Source organism: Balaenoptera physalus, assembly GCF_965194825.1.
Source record: "Balaenoptera physalus genome assembly, chromosome: 14".
In the NCBI taxonomy this organism is placed as follows: Eukaryota; Metazoa; Chordata; class Mammalia; order Artiodactyla; family Balaenopteridae; genus Balaenoptera; species Balaenoptera physalus.
Window position 1 is genome coordinate 22,915,998 of NC_138893.1, and position 16,944 is coordinate 22,932,941.

Sequence of the window (16,944 nt, forward strand, 5' to 3'; positions counted from 1 at the left end):
CACCGGCCTCCCCAGGCGCCCACCAGGGCCACGCCCTCCACCCTGCAGCTGGCGTGGCTGCCGCAGCACTGCTCCCCGTGTCCCCACAGGGCTCTTGCCCTGTCCCTCTGTCCCACCTTCTGGGGGGATGCAGAGCTGGCCTCCATCAGGACCAGAGGTGCCCCCTCCCCAGCTTGCAGGCCCCAGAACATTCTTTGATGCTGGATCCAACAGGCAACTTCATGCCCCGAGGGGCCTGATAATCAATCATGTAGTAAAAGCTGCTGCTGAAGCCTCGGCTCAGAGACGAACCCGGGGGTGTGCAGGCCAGGGCGGGGTTGGCGGCCACCCTCAGAGGCAGCACACGCACACCTGCTGCCCTGGATTCAGGCCAATCTTGGCCGGTCAGCCTGTGTCCAGCTGCCGGTGACACCAATGCCTGAGGCCCGCCAGTACCCCTCCCCACCTGGGAAACACCGAGGGTCTCGGGGCGGGTGGCAGGACTACAGGGGCAACCTGGGTGCCCGCAGGGCACATGTGGCCCTGCTGCAGCCACCGCGTCTGTGTGTGGCCGTTCACGTGGCTGGCCGTGCCCCTGCCCAGGGCTCCGAGAGCTGAGGGCATGGTGCTCCTGCCAACGTCCCCAGCCTGGCAGAGGACAGGCCTCCCAAAGCGGCGAACACTGCTTCTGCCACCCCAGCCCCCACAGGGGGCCCAGCACGACGCACCAGCCCCCGGACGGCTGCCTTTGCAGACGCGATTCATGCCCTGGGACCCCACCCCCCCGAGGCTGCTCCTGGGCCCCAAGGCTCTCCTCGACTGTCTGCGTCTTATAGAGCCCAGTGGGCCAGCAGGATGAGAGACAGAGTGGGTGTCCCCCCGAATCCCGGTCCAGCCCCTTCCTGCAGACCCAGCTGAGGCATTGCCACAGACCCGGAGGGGCTCCCAGGGGTGGCTTGTTCAGAGGTGGCTCAAGGGGCTTCTTGGAGAAATCGGGGAGGGGGTCGGTGGCAGTGCCCTTAACTGCGCACCAACGCTCCCCGCGGACGGCAGTGCTGGCCGGACCCGCGGGCAAGTGCTTTCCAGGTCCCCAGCGGATGACGCCACGCCAGCGCTCAGGATGGACCGTGACGCGTCCCCGGCTGAACCACTCAGGAGAGGGCTGCTCAGAGCTGCCAAGTTCCCAGAGTCCTCTGGGCTGATTGAGGTTGTCACGGTGACCCTGTGAGGCCGCCAGGCCTGCACCCTGGTAGTCAGACAGGAGCGCACAGCAAGGCCAGGGGGCTCTCTGTGAAGGGCCTGTACACGCACGCACGCACATTCCCACACACACACGTGTGCTCTTCCTGCACTCACACATACAACTCAGGCACCCACACGCTCACACACGCCCACTCATCCCCACACTCACACCTCTACGCAGCCATATGATCCAAACACAACGCACACGCACATGTAAGCACACACACATGCATGCACTCACATGTGCACATGCTTTCACTCACCCGTGCACACGCTTTCACACATGCACATCCGCACATGCTATCATGTGCTCACACAGTCATCCTTATACACGTGCTCTCACACTACACACACGCATGCATGGGCACCCACCCACCCAACTCAACATAGCACAGTCCCACCCTTGCACGTGCACTCACAATGCACACACACGTGGCAGACTTATGTGTGACATGCACACACTGACGCATGTGCACAAACCAACTTGAACACAGAACGCACAATGCACTCAGCACACAGGCACACACATGCACACACCCCCCCACACACACAGGAAGCACACTCACACACACACACCCCGCGTGTATGCACACACATAGCAGAAAGGAAGGGGTGACACACAGCGTTAGACCTCAGACGATGGGCTGTGGCTCTGACCTCCTGCCCTGCATCCCTTTGGAGGCATCGTCCGTGTGGGGCGCTCCCGATGTGGTCGTGCCGTGGATTTTTATTCCTGGAAAACATTACCTGCAAACGGAAGGTGTCACAACCCTGTCTCCAAGTGGACTCAGGAGGCTGAACCAATATTGAAACACACGATGTTTAACATTTAACGTCGAATCTCTTTGGTCTGAATGATGAGCTCCTCTCCCTGGTCTGTCGGGGCACCGGGGCAGGAAGGATGGGGGGCGCCCTCTGGAGGGGCCGGAAAGGGCAGCCTCGTGGCTCCCCGGCCTCTGCCAGCCCGGGGCACCACGGCGGGCCTGCCCCCCTATAGGGAGAGAGATGCTTGCAGATGCTATGAACCAGCCCCCCAAAGTGCCAACAAGGACAACACTGTATTTCGTCGATGGTTCTCCGTCTGCAGCGTGTGCCCAGCACAGCCCCGGGGCGCTGGTCGGGTCAGTCGCAGGAGCAGGCAAGCAGGCTGGTCGGCGGTGGAGACAGGAGCCACCCAGCGGTCATCGGTTGTCCGTCTGGTCGACACGTGAGGACACATGGGGCTCGGGGCAGGTACCGGACACCTTGGTCTGTTACAACGTCACTGTTAAGTTTACAGGAATTCCAGGAAGCGGGGCTCCTGTGCTCAGATACGGGGCATCTCGCCTGGGACACCAGACACGGCCCCAACCCAGGTGGGTGTGAGGAAGGATCTGCTCCTGCTGGAGTCCCCGCCCAAGACACAGACGCTGACAAGTCCCGGTGATGAGGCTGCACAGGGCAAGGAGAGCGTGGCGCTCGCACGGCTGGAAAACACTCTCTCCTGTGTGTGTGTGCCGTGCCGTGTGCACGTCTGTGCGCAGTAGACGTGTGCGCACGGGTGGCATGTGTGATGTATGCTGTGGGCAGTGCATGTGTGTGCACTCTTGTGCATGTATGGTATACTGTGCACGTGTGGGGAGTGTGCATGTGATGCACATGTGCATGTGGCACATTCACACCTGTATGTGGTACATGCACCAACACGTGTGTGTGGGGTGCACATGTCTGCACGTGTTACAGACCCCGGGGCATGGAGGGAGGGAGCAAAGACGGGACAGGCTCACACACACATCCCTTTGGGTGTCTCAGCTTCTGTCTCCACGGGGACCCGTGGACCCCTTCCCTTGAGACATGCCACTTGCTGTCACAGAAGGATTGCTGTCACCGACGTCTGTCCTCTGAGTCACGGCTTTGTGCCCGGATGTTCACGGAAATGCCAGACCCTCTCTTTTTGTGGCAGGGGACTTTATTGTTCCCAAACGCTTATGGTGCAGGTGGGACCCAGCCCTGATGGCGCCTGGCTTCGGAAGTCGAGTCTACATTAAAGGGTGTGTGGGCATTTCCAAAAGCCCAGGCCCCTCAGAGACCCCACCGGCCCTTGGAAGGCCTAGGGTCGCCGACACTCCCTCTGCCCTTGTGCTCCCAGAGTACGGCTGCTGCCCCAGCGTCTGTGGTGCGCTGAGGCCTGTGGGGCGGGGGTGAAGGCGGAGCCGGCACTGGGCAGAGGTGCTGACTCGAGTCCCCCTGAGAGTGGAGGGGCCTGGGGCAGCTGCCCAGAGCGCTCTGGACTGACAGGCAGGCTGCCTGCCTGCCCCGAGGAACAAACCTAAACAGAAAACACACATTAAACACTAGGAAACATCAGGGGAGCCACCTGCCGCGGCCAGGCCCAGCAAGGCAGGTGGCGGGACAGACGGGATACACGCCTGGCACTGAGGGTGGGTTTCTGCCCTGGGCTGCCAGGGACTGGGCACTACGGGACGAAAGCAGGTGACTGTGGACGTGGACCGCTCGGCTGCCCTCGGGGCTCTTGGAGGCCGACATAGCCCAAAGCGTCTTCCCGCTCAGGTCGTCCAACGAAGGGGTCAGTGGCGGTGCAGCCAAGGCTGGGTCACGTGGTGACCCCCTGCCCACCTCACGTGGCCGAGGGCCTGGCTCTGCTCTGAAGCACGTCCAGGCCGTGTGGGCGAAGGGGACAGAGCCCCGCCTGCTACACGGTCGTCTCGTTCCTCCAGGGCCCCGTGCGGATGTTGCCCGTGCTGTCAGAGCCAAAGGGCGCAGCGCCCCGTGCATCACCCTTGACCAGCCCGTCCTGGCCGGAGCCGCCAAAGGGCAGGGACTGTGTCCTCCGGAGCACCTCCAAGTGGGCCGGGCCGTGGGCTGCCTCCCTGCCGGGCCGTGGGGGACAGCCATAGAGCACGGGGCTGGCGTCGCCGCCCTCGGGCTGGCTGACCAAGGGGAAGGGGTCACCCTGGGCACAACAGGCCAGCGAGTGTGGCCCCATTGGGCCCTCGAGAGAGCTGGGGGGGCTGTCCGTGCGCGAGCTACGGGGGCTGCCGTCCAGGCTGGACGGGATGTGGTAGGCGTACTCCTGCTCGGCCGCGGCTGCCCGGTGCCGGCTGAAGTAGTGAGGCTCAGCTCTGCCCTGGATGCACCTGTGCAGGTGCGGGTCATGCCCGAAGGCGTCCTCCTCGTGCACGTGGACGTGGGCTGCATCCTCCATCAACTGCTCGCAGGGCATCTGGGCACAGCAGGGTGTGGCTGGTGACAGGCAGCTGACGTGGCTTTGGGTGGCCTGCAGGTTGGTCATCTTGCAGTGGCTGGCTGGCGGGTGGCCGAAGCCCAGCGTCTTGCCGGGACACGGTGAGTCCTGCAGGCAGGCTGCGTGGCTCAGCACATCCCCGTTGGCGTCGAGCGTGGGGCGGGCGCCGAGCTTCACGGCGTGGGGGTCCCCACGGGAGGGGCAGCAGGACCACCAGCAGTGCCATACATCTTCCCGCTTGGCGCAGTGGTGGATGAGCACGAACAGCCCCAGGGTCACGCAGAAGGCGCCGTACAGGCAGCTGAAGATCATGTCCAGGAAGTGGCCCTGGGACACGGCCAGCGCCCCAAAGGTCCACGTGGCCACGAACAGGAACAGCGTGAAGGCGGCGGCCCGCAGCTGGGCCTTGAACGAGTGCTCGTTCTGCAGCAGCGAGGTGACCGGGGCATCGTGGGCGGGCGGCGTGGCCGCCGGGGCCCCGGGGCTCTCGCCGGCCTCGGGCCCCGCCAGCCGCTGCTGTTCCTCCGTCCGCTCCCGGAGCTCGTACCTGCGCTCTGGGTGGCGCCGCAGCTGGACGTAGGTGCCGAGGAAGTACACGCAGGTGACCAGGGAGATGAAGGTCGCCGGCCCGTAGAAGGCGCCCAGGCTGGGCTCCCAGGCCATCCAGCAGCTGTGGGAGGAGAGCAAGTCAGCGAGGGGGTCGCACCAGGCAGGGCACCGGCTGGGACTAGGGGTCACTGCTTCCCTGAGCTCACGGGAAGGTCATCGTGAGAGAAGGAGACACACGAAATCGGGACGGGGCTGCCACCAGCCAGCGTGGTGGGAGTTTGGGGGCGCCGGTGGTGGGGGTGGCCTGCAGGCGGCAGCCAGGCCTGGGTTCCAAGCTTCGGGCCGCCTCTCTGGCGCTGCTGCTTTTCTCGGGCGGCTGCCTTTCCTCCCAGCTTCAGCCGGACCGGGTGGGGCCGCAGTGCCGGGCCCAGGAAGGGGTGAACCCCGGGGGAACAGGGCCTGCGTGTCCTGCGGGGCTTTGCCCTGGGGGGGGCATCTGGGGGAGGAGTGTGAGGGTGCGGGCATGGCTCCAGCGCCGGGGGTCTGCTGGGGGCCGTGCTGCACCCGGGGCTGGCGCTGCTCCTGTGAGCGAGGGGGCCAGACCGGCCTCCCCAGGAGGCTCTACGGTGAAGGGCAGGGGGGGCGGCTTCGGGGAGAGCCCAGGGGGGACCCTGAGAAGCCCACAGAAGCCACTGCCAGGTGCAGCCGACCGGTGGCCTCACGGCGGGAGCGGCCTGGGCAGGGCCAGCGAGGCCGAGGGCCCCGGCCCACCCGCCGGCCGCGGGAGGCGCTGGAGGCGGCAGAGCTGGGGCTGGGGCGCCGAGAGCGAGGGGGGCCGGTGGGCGGGGCGCCGACGGGGCGGGGTCTGTCTCGGCTCCTACGCAAGGCCGGGTCCACGCTCAGCCGTCCTGGCCAGGCGGCCCTGTTGCCAGGGGCACCCCCCCACCCCTCCTGCCAGCCCACGGTGCCGGGGGGACGGGAGTGGGGGACGGGGGGTGGGGGATGTGAGGCGGGGAAGCCCGCGTGCGGGGAGGACGGCGCTCCTGGGCGGGGCCACGCCGCCCCCCACCGCGCGGCGCCGGGTACTCACTACGCGGAGTCCTCGTCCTCCATCCCGTAGTTCCCGATGTTCGTGGCGGCCGTGATGCCGCAGATGATGAAAGGGGCCCCTCCGCTGATGAGGTAGAACCTGCGGGAAGGGGCCGCTCACTGCGCTCCAAGTCCCCCTGCAGCCCCAGGGCAGCCCCCCTTCGCCTTCCTCGGGGCAGAGCGGGGGAGGCGAGGCCCAGGCGTCCGGCCGAGCAGCTGTCAGGGCGGCACCGGCCCATCCTGGTGGCGTAGCCTCTGCCAGCGCCCCACCCGACCTGGCCTCCCCCGCGCCCCCTCCCCCACGATCCCCACATTCCCCATCCCCTGCATTGCCCCCCGTGTTCCCCCACATCCCCCCACCCCCTGGGTCGCCCCACGTCTCCTCCAGGTGTGTCCCCTCCCCCCCCCGCTGCTACGCCTGTGCAGAGGTGACCCTGGCCGGGCCCAGCACGTGCGTCTGGGGGCATGTGGTGCCCTGGTTCATGCGGCAGAAGTAACGGGGAAAACGTGAAGCCCCTGAGTGGAGGGGGGACCACAGCAGACAGGGTGGAGGGGGCTGCGTGCTCCATGGGGGACAGTACGGGGCTGTGGCGGACACTGTAGCCAGCCGCCTGGCCCCCTTCAGGCGGAGCTGCTCATGCCGCCGGCGCCAGGGCCTCTCAGCCCAGGTAGCGCCTGTGCCAGCAGGTGGCTGGCGTCAGTGACTAGCTATGCCTGCTCAGGCCTGAAACTGGCCTGATAACCTCAGGGTGAGAAACTCACAGGGGCCGTTCCTTGTGCCTTTGTGTGCTGCCTGGCAGCCCAGTTTCTCAGCTGCTTGGGGGCAAGTTCTGGGTTTGACCTCTCCCTGGGAGGACAGGGATTCGCCTGGAAGGGAGTTGCCTGCCCCCCGTGAGCTGCCTGTCCCATCTGTGGGGCCGCAGCCAACAGCACCATCCACGGGTGTTGGAGCGGGATCCTGGGGAGCGCGAGGGCCAGGGACTGCCAGGCGCCCGTGCCACGGGCACCGGGCCATGGAGCACGCTGGTCGTCACACACGGCGATGGGTGGTGCCTCTGGAGCGGAGAGCAAGGGGCCAGCTCGGGGACGATCCCCCATAAGAGGGTGTCATTCACAGGATGCCACAGATGCCCAAATCGATGGGAGGGCACCAGGTCCCCAGCGAGGGGAACGACACGGATTCCAGGTCCACGGGTGGGAGTGGATGGCCCTGCACATGGTCACACACGGTGACGGCTGGGGACTCCGTGCCTCCCGGAATTCTGTATCCAGAGGGCACGTCCTCCAGAGTGAAGGAGAAAGACACATTCTAACAAACATAAAACCGGGAGCATTCGTGGTCAGCTGACCTGCACTTAAGAAATGCCAAATAGAATCCTTCAGGATGATAGGATGCTGTACCAGACAGAAACTTGGAGGAATGAAGATCATCAGAAATACTGAACATCTGGGTAAATATAAAAGATTTCGTTTCTTCTTAATTTCTTTAAAATATATATTGGTGTTTAAAGAAAGAATTTTAATGCTGCCTTGAGTTTACAATATAGGTAAGGGCACCATCTATAGTGTCTGTAGCATAAAGAGGGTGGGAGGAGAGATGGTCCCATGCAGTTGCAAAGTTTCTAATGTATTTTACATGAAATAGTGTAAGTTTCAAACTAAAAAGACTGTGGAAAGGCTGTGGATTTTAATCCCTAAAGCAACCATAAATAGCTAATAGGCAAAAAGTTAATAGATAAATTAAAATGAAATGTTAAAAAATATTAAAATAACCAAAGAAGACAATAAAAAAGGAAAGGGAGGACAGAAAACAAAAAAAGAGAAAAATGAAGCAAAAACAGAAAACAAATAATGAAATGGAGACTAAATCAAAACTGCCATTAAATTTTAATGGAATAAACATTCTAAGTCAAAGCCAGAGATAATCAGAATAGATTAACAACAGCAAAAAAGCAAGACCCAGTTATATACTGTCTACAATAGGAGGAAACATTTTAAATAAAAAGACACAGAGAGGTTGAAAATTAATGGATGGAAAAAGCTATCCACACTAACTGAGTCCAAGAAGGCCAGAGTGACTGCATTAATACCAGACAAAATAAACTTTTAAGAGAAGAGAGAAAGAGGGGCATTTCATAATGATATCAATGTTAGTTCACAGGAAGACATTAAACTGTAAATGTGTGGGAGCCAAAGGGAAGATTCAAAATATGTGAAGCAAAAATGGGCAAAGTTAAAGGGAGAAATCAACAATTCCAAAATCATAGTTGATGTTTTGAATTCCCCTCTCTTAGCAATTGATAGAACAAGTAGGCAAAAAATTAGTAAAGAAGTAGAAGATCTGAACAATAACATTAATCTTTTCTCTAATTGCTCTTTCTAGAACATCACACCCAATAATTGCATAGCACTCATTCTTTACAAGTGCACACTATTTACCATTGCAGATGATGCGATGCCCCATAAAACAAGTGTTGATAAGTTTAAAAGTATCGAAATCATACGGAGTATATTCTCTGATCAAAGTGAGATTAAATTAGAAACTAATAGCAATAAACTAACTAGGAAAACCACAAATATCTGAAAAATGAAATGACATACTTCTAAATAATTCATGGATCAAAGAAGAAATCATAGGGGAATTTAGAAAATATTTTAATCAGAATGAGAAAAAAAACAGTATAATATTTCTGGGATGCAGGGCTTAGAGGGACACTCATAGCCATGAGTATTTCTATGAGGAAAAAAAGAAAGGTCTAAAGTTCAGTGGCTGAAGATTCCACCTCAACAGGGCAGAAAAACAAAAGAGCAAAGTAGACTCAAAGTAACCAGGAGGAAGAAGATGACAAAAACAGGGACAGAAATAAATGAAAAAAGAAAACAAAAAATAGTGAAAATTATCATGCCAAAATTGATTTCCTGAAAAAAAAAAAAAGTCAACAAAAGGATACACTCACAGCTGGACTGATCAGGGGTAAAGAGAGAGAGGACAAATTGCCAGCATCAGGAAAGAGGGGTCAGCGTTGTCCACCCACAGACACTGGAAAAATGAGTATACTATAAACAACTGTACACTAACTATTTAGCAACTTAGATGAAATGGATAAATTCCTTGAGAAAAATGCAAGTTACCAAAACTGAAACGAGAAGCATTAGAAAATCTGGATACTCTCTTTCTAGTAAAAACACTGACTTCAATATCTACAAACATCTCACAGAGAAACTCCAGGCTCTGCGAGTGTCCCCAGTGAATCAGAACACACATCTGAGGAAGAGAGGACACCAATCTGATATGGGCTCTTCCGGAAAATAAAGGAGGAGGGAACACCTCCTGACTCAATTTATGAGGTCAGCATGAGCTGATACCCAGCTCAGATGGAGACATTTAAAAAAGAGTTGATTACACACAACAACCCTCACGAACACAGACACAAACATCTCCAACAGTGTGTCAGCAAATGAAATCTAGGACTTTATGAAAAGGACAGAACATCATGACCAAGTAAGAATGATCACAGAAATGCGAATTAGCCTGTTATTCATAAACATCGATCAATGCAGTTCATCATATAAATGCAAGGAGAAGCGATGTGATTGTTTAATAGGTATAGCAAGAACATTTGAGAAAATTTAAGACGCATTCATCGTAAAAAAATCTCAGCAAACTAGGAATCGATGAATCTCCTCAACCTGCTGGGAGGCGTCTATGAAAACTGGTAGCCAGTGTCATCCTTGACGGTGAGATGGTAGAGGTTCCCCAAGATCAGGGACGGAAAAGGTGCCCCTCCCCCCAGTCCCTCCAAACCCTGTCCTGGACACCCCGGCACCCTGATGAGGCAGCAAAGAAGTAAAGGCACCAGTGAGAACGAAGTAAGTACATTTCTGGTTGCAGGTGACCTGACTCGTTACCTGAAAAATGCTGTGGCGTCTCCAAGACAACTGCTGGGACTAGCAAGAGAATTTAGACGGTTGCGAGCTTATCACACAAAAATCAATTATACTTTGTACGTGAGCAGGAAACCATTGGAAAATAAAAATGCTGTTTACAATGACATCAAACCGGAATCCCAGCAGGTTCTTTTTTTTTTAAGTGGATAATTTATTCTAAAATTTATATGGAAATGTAAAGGGTCTGGACAATCGAAGGCCATCCTGAAAAAAAGACGGACTGCAGGATAGACTACGGAGCCCCACCATCAGGACCGTGTGGTCCTGGAGGGAAGAAGTCTGACAGTGGACCGGGACACTGGGCTCTGTCCCATCCAGGCTGGCTAGGGGTCTCCCCATGGAGAGAACAGCTGAGCACGGCCCCTCCACCAGGGGCCTCCCTTCCTGGGGTGAGGCTGGGGGCTCCTCACTTGAAGAGAAGCTGTCAGAGCTCTTTCTAGGAGGCGGGGCCTGTGTAGGCAGCCCTTTCAGCCTGATGACAACCAGTGACAGGTGACTGGACCCTCCAAGCACCTCCGTGGGCCAGAATCCCATCCCTGCCTGCAGCCCCCCCAGGCTCACTCCTGCGTGGGCCTCCCCTTTCTGTCTCTCTGCCAGGACCCCGGGCCCTCCCGCGGCTCCGTCCGTCCTGCGGCTCCAGGCCCACCTCCTCTGCACCTGCTGCACCGTCTGCTTTGTTCCCTGCATGCCCGGGTCACCTGCATGTTCTCCATGAAGGCGGGGGCCTCACCCACCCCGTTCCCCTCAAGCTGCTGCCAGCACAGCGCGTTCCTCTAAGAGCGGTGCCGAGTCTCTGTTCTCGTAGGACGTTCACTATTTGTAGGTGAGAGCGGGCACAGTGGGGCAAGCCCCTGCACTTGTCCCAGCACCTCGGGCCATGAGCTCTGAGTGCCTTCGCTGGGGCTCCGGGTGTGAGCACACGGCCCACGCGGCCAGCCCAGAGCAGGAGGAAGAGGGAAGCAACGTGCCCAGAAACTGGGCAGATTCACAGGACGCTGTCCCAGGCCAGTGTGGCCCGAGGCCTGCATGAGGGGCAGCCTGAGGGCCAGAGGCTGGGGGCGCTCCGCCTCCGTGGGGGGGCCGGGGGAAATGAGCAGCGTCCGCAGACCCTGCAGGCGCAGCGAGCCAGCCTCCGGGATTCCAGCTCAGCGCGAGGCGGGGCAGCGGCCGGGCCAGATAAAACTGCGGGGACGATGGCCCGACTGCCTCAGTGAGTTGGGGAAGCCTTCCCTGGGGAGCGAGTGCTTGGGGATCCGGCCCGAGGGTCCTGCTCCAGCCACGCAGCAAAGGGGTCTGGCCTGCGGGCCTCCACGCCCCCGTGTTGCAGCCGCTCTGCTCCCACTGCTGACGGGGCTGCTTGGAGAGAAACCCGGGGTTTGATCAAGAGACACCTTTAGCACACGGTGAGGTGCATCGGCAGACGGCCCCACGGTATGTGACACGCATGGAAGGGACCCCTGCTCAAGCCTGCACCGACCCCCGCGGCCCCATGGCTCAGAGAACCCCCGAGAAGCCCTGCAGCGGGGGGCCCAGGGTGGTCTCTTCTCTGGGGTCTGGGTGGATGGAGAAACGGGCAACATGGCTAAGCCACAGCCAGCTGGGGGACAGCTTGCCCAGAGACCCTGCCGTGGGTCTCAGCCCGGGGCAATTCAGTCCTGCTGCCGCCTCTCTCTTCCCTGGAGGCCGAGAGGCAGCCGGGGCCCCGGAGCCAGTAGGTTGGTTCTGCCCCGCCCGCGGTGGACAGTCCGGGGCCCACGCGGCTGGCACTGCCCTCCCCCCCACGACGAGGCTGCAGCCCGAGGCAGACTGTGCCCTGGCCCTGGGTGGGGGGGGGGGCCCATGCCGAGCACAGGTCGCGGGGCGCCGTGCAGGCTCGGTCAGCAGAGGGCGCTGGAGGCCGCCGCAGGCCCCTCGGCCAGGGCGGCTGTTCTCGCTGCGGCCGCTGGGCGCTCCGCGGCGGGGATGCTCCGCCCCCCACCTGCCTCGGCTCCCCCGCCCCCGCGTGGACCCTCCGGCAGCAGCCTCCACTCCCCACCCCAACCGGCCAACTCCAGTCCAGCCGCCGCCTCTCCGTGAGGTCGTGACCCCAGCGCTGGAGGGGCCGCGAGCCGAGGGTGCAGCCGCCACTAGAAGCGGGCAAAAGCACGAAAACGGATTCGACCTGGAGCGTCCGGAAGGGCCAGCCCTGTCCACACGTGCATTTAGCCCAGGGGGGCTGGTTTAGACGTCTGACCCCAGGACGGTGTGATGATAAATCTGTGTAGTTTTAAGCCCCTGAATTTGTGGTGATTTTTTCAAACAGGAGCAGGAAACTAACCCGGTCCCCCAGCTTACACCACCCAGATATTCCCGTCCCAGGCGGAAGTCAGGAGTGTAAGTGGCAGTGGAATCACAGAGCTGAGTGCATGAGGCATCTGGAGAGAAGGACGGGTTTGTTAACCGGACGCAGGCTTCGTGCCCCAGACTCCTGCTTCAGAAGGTGCCTTCCAGCCGGTGGGAGTCGGGACAGCCGTTTGTAACACCAGCAGCCCCAGGTGATGCAGGGGGTGTGTGCTGTCCTACACAAAGGACAGACGGATGGACGGACGCACGGCCCAGAGGGAGGATGGGAGGAGGCTGGGTGCTCAGCAGGGGACGGCAGATGGGACCCCCAAGAGGTCCCCCCCGGGGAAAGGGGCAAGGGCTGAGGGGTTTGGTGGGGTCACAGCCCCCCTCTGGCGCCACCAGGAGCAGCGTAACTACAGGAGATCTGGTCATTTGTCCACGTCACACGGCCAGATGGTGACACAGTTACAGAGACGGGTCTGACAAACACTCTGTGCAGTGAAAGAAACCAGATAAAAATATGAAATGAGCGATTCCATGTGGATACGGCTCAAAGTCAGTGCAGACAAAACTGGTGTTTAGGGGTGCATACTTGGGTGGTAAAACTATTAAAAAAGGCAGTAGAAGTCATGAATCAGGACAGGGAGGGGGCTGGGTGTGGGCACGGCTGAGGTTTCCGCAGGGGACGCTCCGCTTTCTTCCCCTGAAGGGCACACGAAAATTTCATAAACCTGTGCTGATATTTTAGACTTATTTGGGGTGTAAATGTTCTATTTCTCAAAAAAAAAGGGAAAAAAAGAGAAAGGACCAGCCCTCTCCCTGAGCCTGGGGTGCCGCAGAGCCTGGAGAGCGTGGGCTCCGGCAGCTCTGACCCCGCCACCCGCCTGCCCGGGCACCTGACCGTCCCCCGTCCTGTCCTCTGAGCTGGGCCTGGGCCCTGCCGTGCACGCTCGTCTGGCCGGAGCCCGCGTGCAGTCAGAATAAACCAGCTCCCGGGACAGAGAACGCTGGACAGCGGCGCAGGGCCCAGATGGAGGGCACTGTCCCTGCCGAAGCCACTCGGGTCCCGTGCGGGCAGCTGTGGGGCTGGGTGAGGGGCCCCTGCGTGTGCCTGTCCCCAGCTCCAGGCAGGCCCAGCTGCCCTCAAGGGTGCGGTGTCAGTGACGGGCACACGGTGAGCTCAGGCCACTGGGGTTTCTGGCTCCAGCAGCCCAGGTCCCATCTACTTGAGCTTCAATATTTTAAACGGGCTTTTGTTTAAGAGTCCCCTCTTTGCGCTTTTAGGCTAGTAATCCGCAAGCCTCCAGGGCCACAGGGAAACCTGACTTTGAAATCCCAGCGGCCTCCCCAGTGCCTTTCCTGTGTCAGCTGAGCTGAGCGGAGGACCCTCTTTCCAGGCCAAGGGGGAGCAATGCTTCCCCGAGAGTCCAAAGCGCCACAAGAGAGGATGGAGGCCAGCAGAGGCCACTTTCTCCCTCTGCGGCTCGGCCACCAGAAGGGACCAGTGGGTGAAGGAGCCCCCAGAAAGGACCTGGGAGGAGAAGCCACGTCAGGCTGTGATGAGGGTCCTGCCTGCGGGCTGGGGGCCATGAGTCCCCCTCGCCCCGCTGGACAGTCGGTCCACTGTCCGGGGCCAGATGTGCTCAAGGCGCCCTCCCCCAGGACAGCCCGAGGAACCGCCGTCCGCCGGCAGACCCTGGCTGGTCCGTGCCCTCGTGGAGCCTGGGTCTCTGTGGACGAGACGTGCTGACATGAAGAGCGGGTATGAACGACTCTCACAGGGGTCACTGCTGCCAGGCCTCCCCGTGTCCTTGAGCCGGGGAGATGCAGGCGGGGGTAGGGGGTGGAGGCTGGAGGGAGGATGACCTGTGAACCTGCCCAGGCACCGCCCTTCAGACCCGGTGTCCATCTCCTGGTGCAGTTAGCGTTCCTTGTGTAGCTCAGGACTTCTGAAACGCGAGAGATCAGGTTGATGATTTCAGCTCAGGTGAGAGAGCCGTCCACGTCCATCGCCCAGGTATGTGGCTTTTAGAGCCACCGACGTGCCTCTGAGATGCAGACGCTCACATCCAGCTTGCACTGACCGGGGTGGACAGAGGACGGTGATAACCCTTGAAGATTTGAGGCCTGGAGAAAAGCTGGTGGATGAAGGCCTCAGGGCCACACAGTGAGGGACGCCTGTCCGAGCCCTGACCATGCCGTGCAGATGCTCCAAGACCATCTCCTGTTCAGAGTGTGCCCTGTGTTTAACATGTAGCCAGGGCGCTTTACGATGACCAGCATGAAACCGCACCCCAATTGCCATGATTCTCTCAGTGACAGGTGCCAGCACGTGGGGCCGCGTGGTTGCTTTCACCTAGAAGGAGCCCTGTGTTCCTGGGCCAGGTCTGTGAGCCAGGACGTGATCCCAGGTGTGGCCTCACGGGGCCCTGGGGGTCAGGCTTGGAGGGTCCTGCTCAGTTTACCGACGGCCCCGGAGCCCTCTGCCCCCGTGGCCGTGCCGGGGGGTTGTGTGGTTCCGCCTGGCCCAGCGCTTGCCGAGCATGTCCCAAGCCCCTGGCCGTCTTTAATCACTGCTGCGAGAAGGGGTTCCTGGCAGAGAGAGCCCCAGGGAACTATCCCTCCACCAGGCAGGGCCGTCCAGAGTCGGGGCCGACTGCACGTGGGCTAATGGACAAACCAGGGGCCTCAGCTCTGCAGGCACCTGTCATCCAGGGTGTAGGCACCTCGGCACCAGCGCCAACTGCAGTTTCCAGATAAGAAAACCACCGGCTGACCTTAAGTAATAGGAAACTACCTAGGTGCACTTTATCAGAAAGGGCAGAACAGACTGCAAAATTAGGATGTAATTACATGCAGCTAAATTGGGAATTAGCCCCTGACCATCGGTAAAATCACAGCAAGAAGCTCCGTTTGATCCTGAGGTAGACGCCCTTTGGCCGACTGCTGTGGACTGAATGTCCCCCGTTCCCATGTTGAAATCCTCAACCCAAGGTGGTGGTATTGGGAGGAGCCTTGGTCATGCGAGTGGCGCCCTCACGAATGGGATTAGCGCCTTGTAAGGGACCGCAGAGAGCTCGCAGCCCCTTCTGCCGTGTCAGGTTGCAGCGAGAAGACGGACCTCTAGGAACCAGGAAGCTGGCCCTCACCAGACACCGAAGCTGCTGGTGCCTTTGTCCTGGACGGTCGGCCTCCAGAGCGTGGGAAACAAGTGTCTGTTGTTTAAGCCGCCGGCCTGTGGAGTTTTGTTTTCGTCACCCGAATGGGCTAAGGCTAAGGGAGCGGGAGAGGTGGAGAGGTCTGTCCACCCAGAGACCCTGGCTGAGGGGCCTTGGCCGGCCCAGCCCATCCACAGAGGCTGCGGACGGTGCCTGGCACAGCTGTTCTAGTGGCTCCCCCGGCGCTGGCTGAACAGCCCGCGAGCGGCTGGGCTTGGAGACTCACGATCACCAGGTTACACGCGGCACCTTCCGTGGGGATGACACAGGCAGGGAAGATAGAGACGTGGATAGAGAAGGGCCTGAACGAGGCTAAAGAGACAAACAGTCGTGAAGTTTGGGTGCCGAGCCCTCCTCGTGGTGGTGGCCTTTCCGCAGTGGCCGAGCCACGGCTCCTGGTCCCTCAGCGTGGACACCTGCCTCGTTTTCTCTGTTTGTGTCTCTCAGCCAGGCTCTCCCTCCCCAGCTTTCTCCCTCTCCTCCCCCCTGACACTCGGAAATGCTGACCAGCAGGCCGGCTCTGCTCCCCGAGGCTGGCGGCTGGGGACCTGGGTCTCGGTGGTTCCCCATATCACTGGCTGATAAGGGTGTTTGTGTGCCGGCTCGGCTCGGCCCGGACACTTGTGCCAATGGCAGGTCTGGGGCGCCTGCTTCCTCCAGGGTCTGGAGGTCACCAGCTGTGGCGGTCGGGCTGCAGGGGCGCCTGTGTGGCCAGTCCCCAGGGCAGATCCGCACGTGCCCGCAGCCGGCTTCCCTGGGCAGAAACCCCGTGTGCGCCCTGCTCCCGGGGGACGCTCCCGCGTGAAGAACCCTCCACCTGGGCTCTTGCTCGGAGCTGCAGCACCTTCTCAGCCCCACGCTGCAACTCACACTGAACCCGCGTGGCAGACCCAGCCCTGGACTCGGCCTTCTGCTTGTTCCTGCTGCTTGGTTTGCTTTCAGACCACCCAGTGAAATTCCCTGGTGCCAGTGGCCCTCAGCTGCACCCCGGGCCCCAGCAAGGTCCGCACCTCTGGGTCGAGCGCCTTGGCTGTGCCCTGTGTGCCTGGCATGGCTCCGTGGCCCCCTCTGTGAGTACAACGAGCCCCCTTCAAGGCCTCGTCTGCGTTTCTTCCCGGAGCTGAGCTTTATCACCCCTCACCCAGCGTCTACATGCCTAGAAACCCCTCCCCAGCGTGCGAGCCTGTGCGGATTCGCCCAGACTCAGCCTGAGGCGTCTCCCCCCACCGCGGCCCCGTGTGGGTCCCTCTGTGGAAGCGCAGCTAAGCAGTGGAGGGGGGACCCCGGGAGTCCCGTGATGACAGCTGAGCCTCTGGTCCTCACGCCAGAACAGAGTTTTGCTCAGACTGC

The 16,944-nt window shown here is 60.0% G+C and overlaps 1 protein-coding gene across 1 annotated transcript in view; it reads right to left on the reverse strand.

Moving 5' to 3' along the window:
- Positions 1 to 3,151: 3,151 nt before the first annotated feature.
- The window catches only part of ADGRA1 (adhesion G protein-coupled receptor A1), a 35,019-nt gene continuing 21,226 nt past the window's right edge, over positions 3,152 to 16,944 (reverse strand). The window contains exons 6-7 of the mRNA XM_082423443.1: positions 6,105 to 6,203; positions 3,152 to 5,135 (exon numbers count right to left, since the gene is read on the reverse strand). Coding sequence (XP_082279569.1) covers positions 3,914 to 5,135; positions 6,105 to 6,203 — 1,321 coding nt within the window. The 3' untranslated portion in view covers positions 3,152 to 3,913. The remainder of the gene's footprint in view (positions 5,136 to 6,104; positions 6,204 to 16,944) is intronic.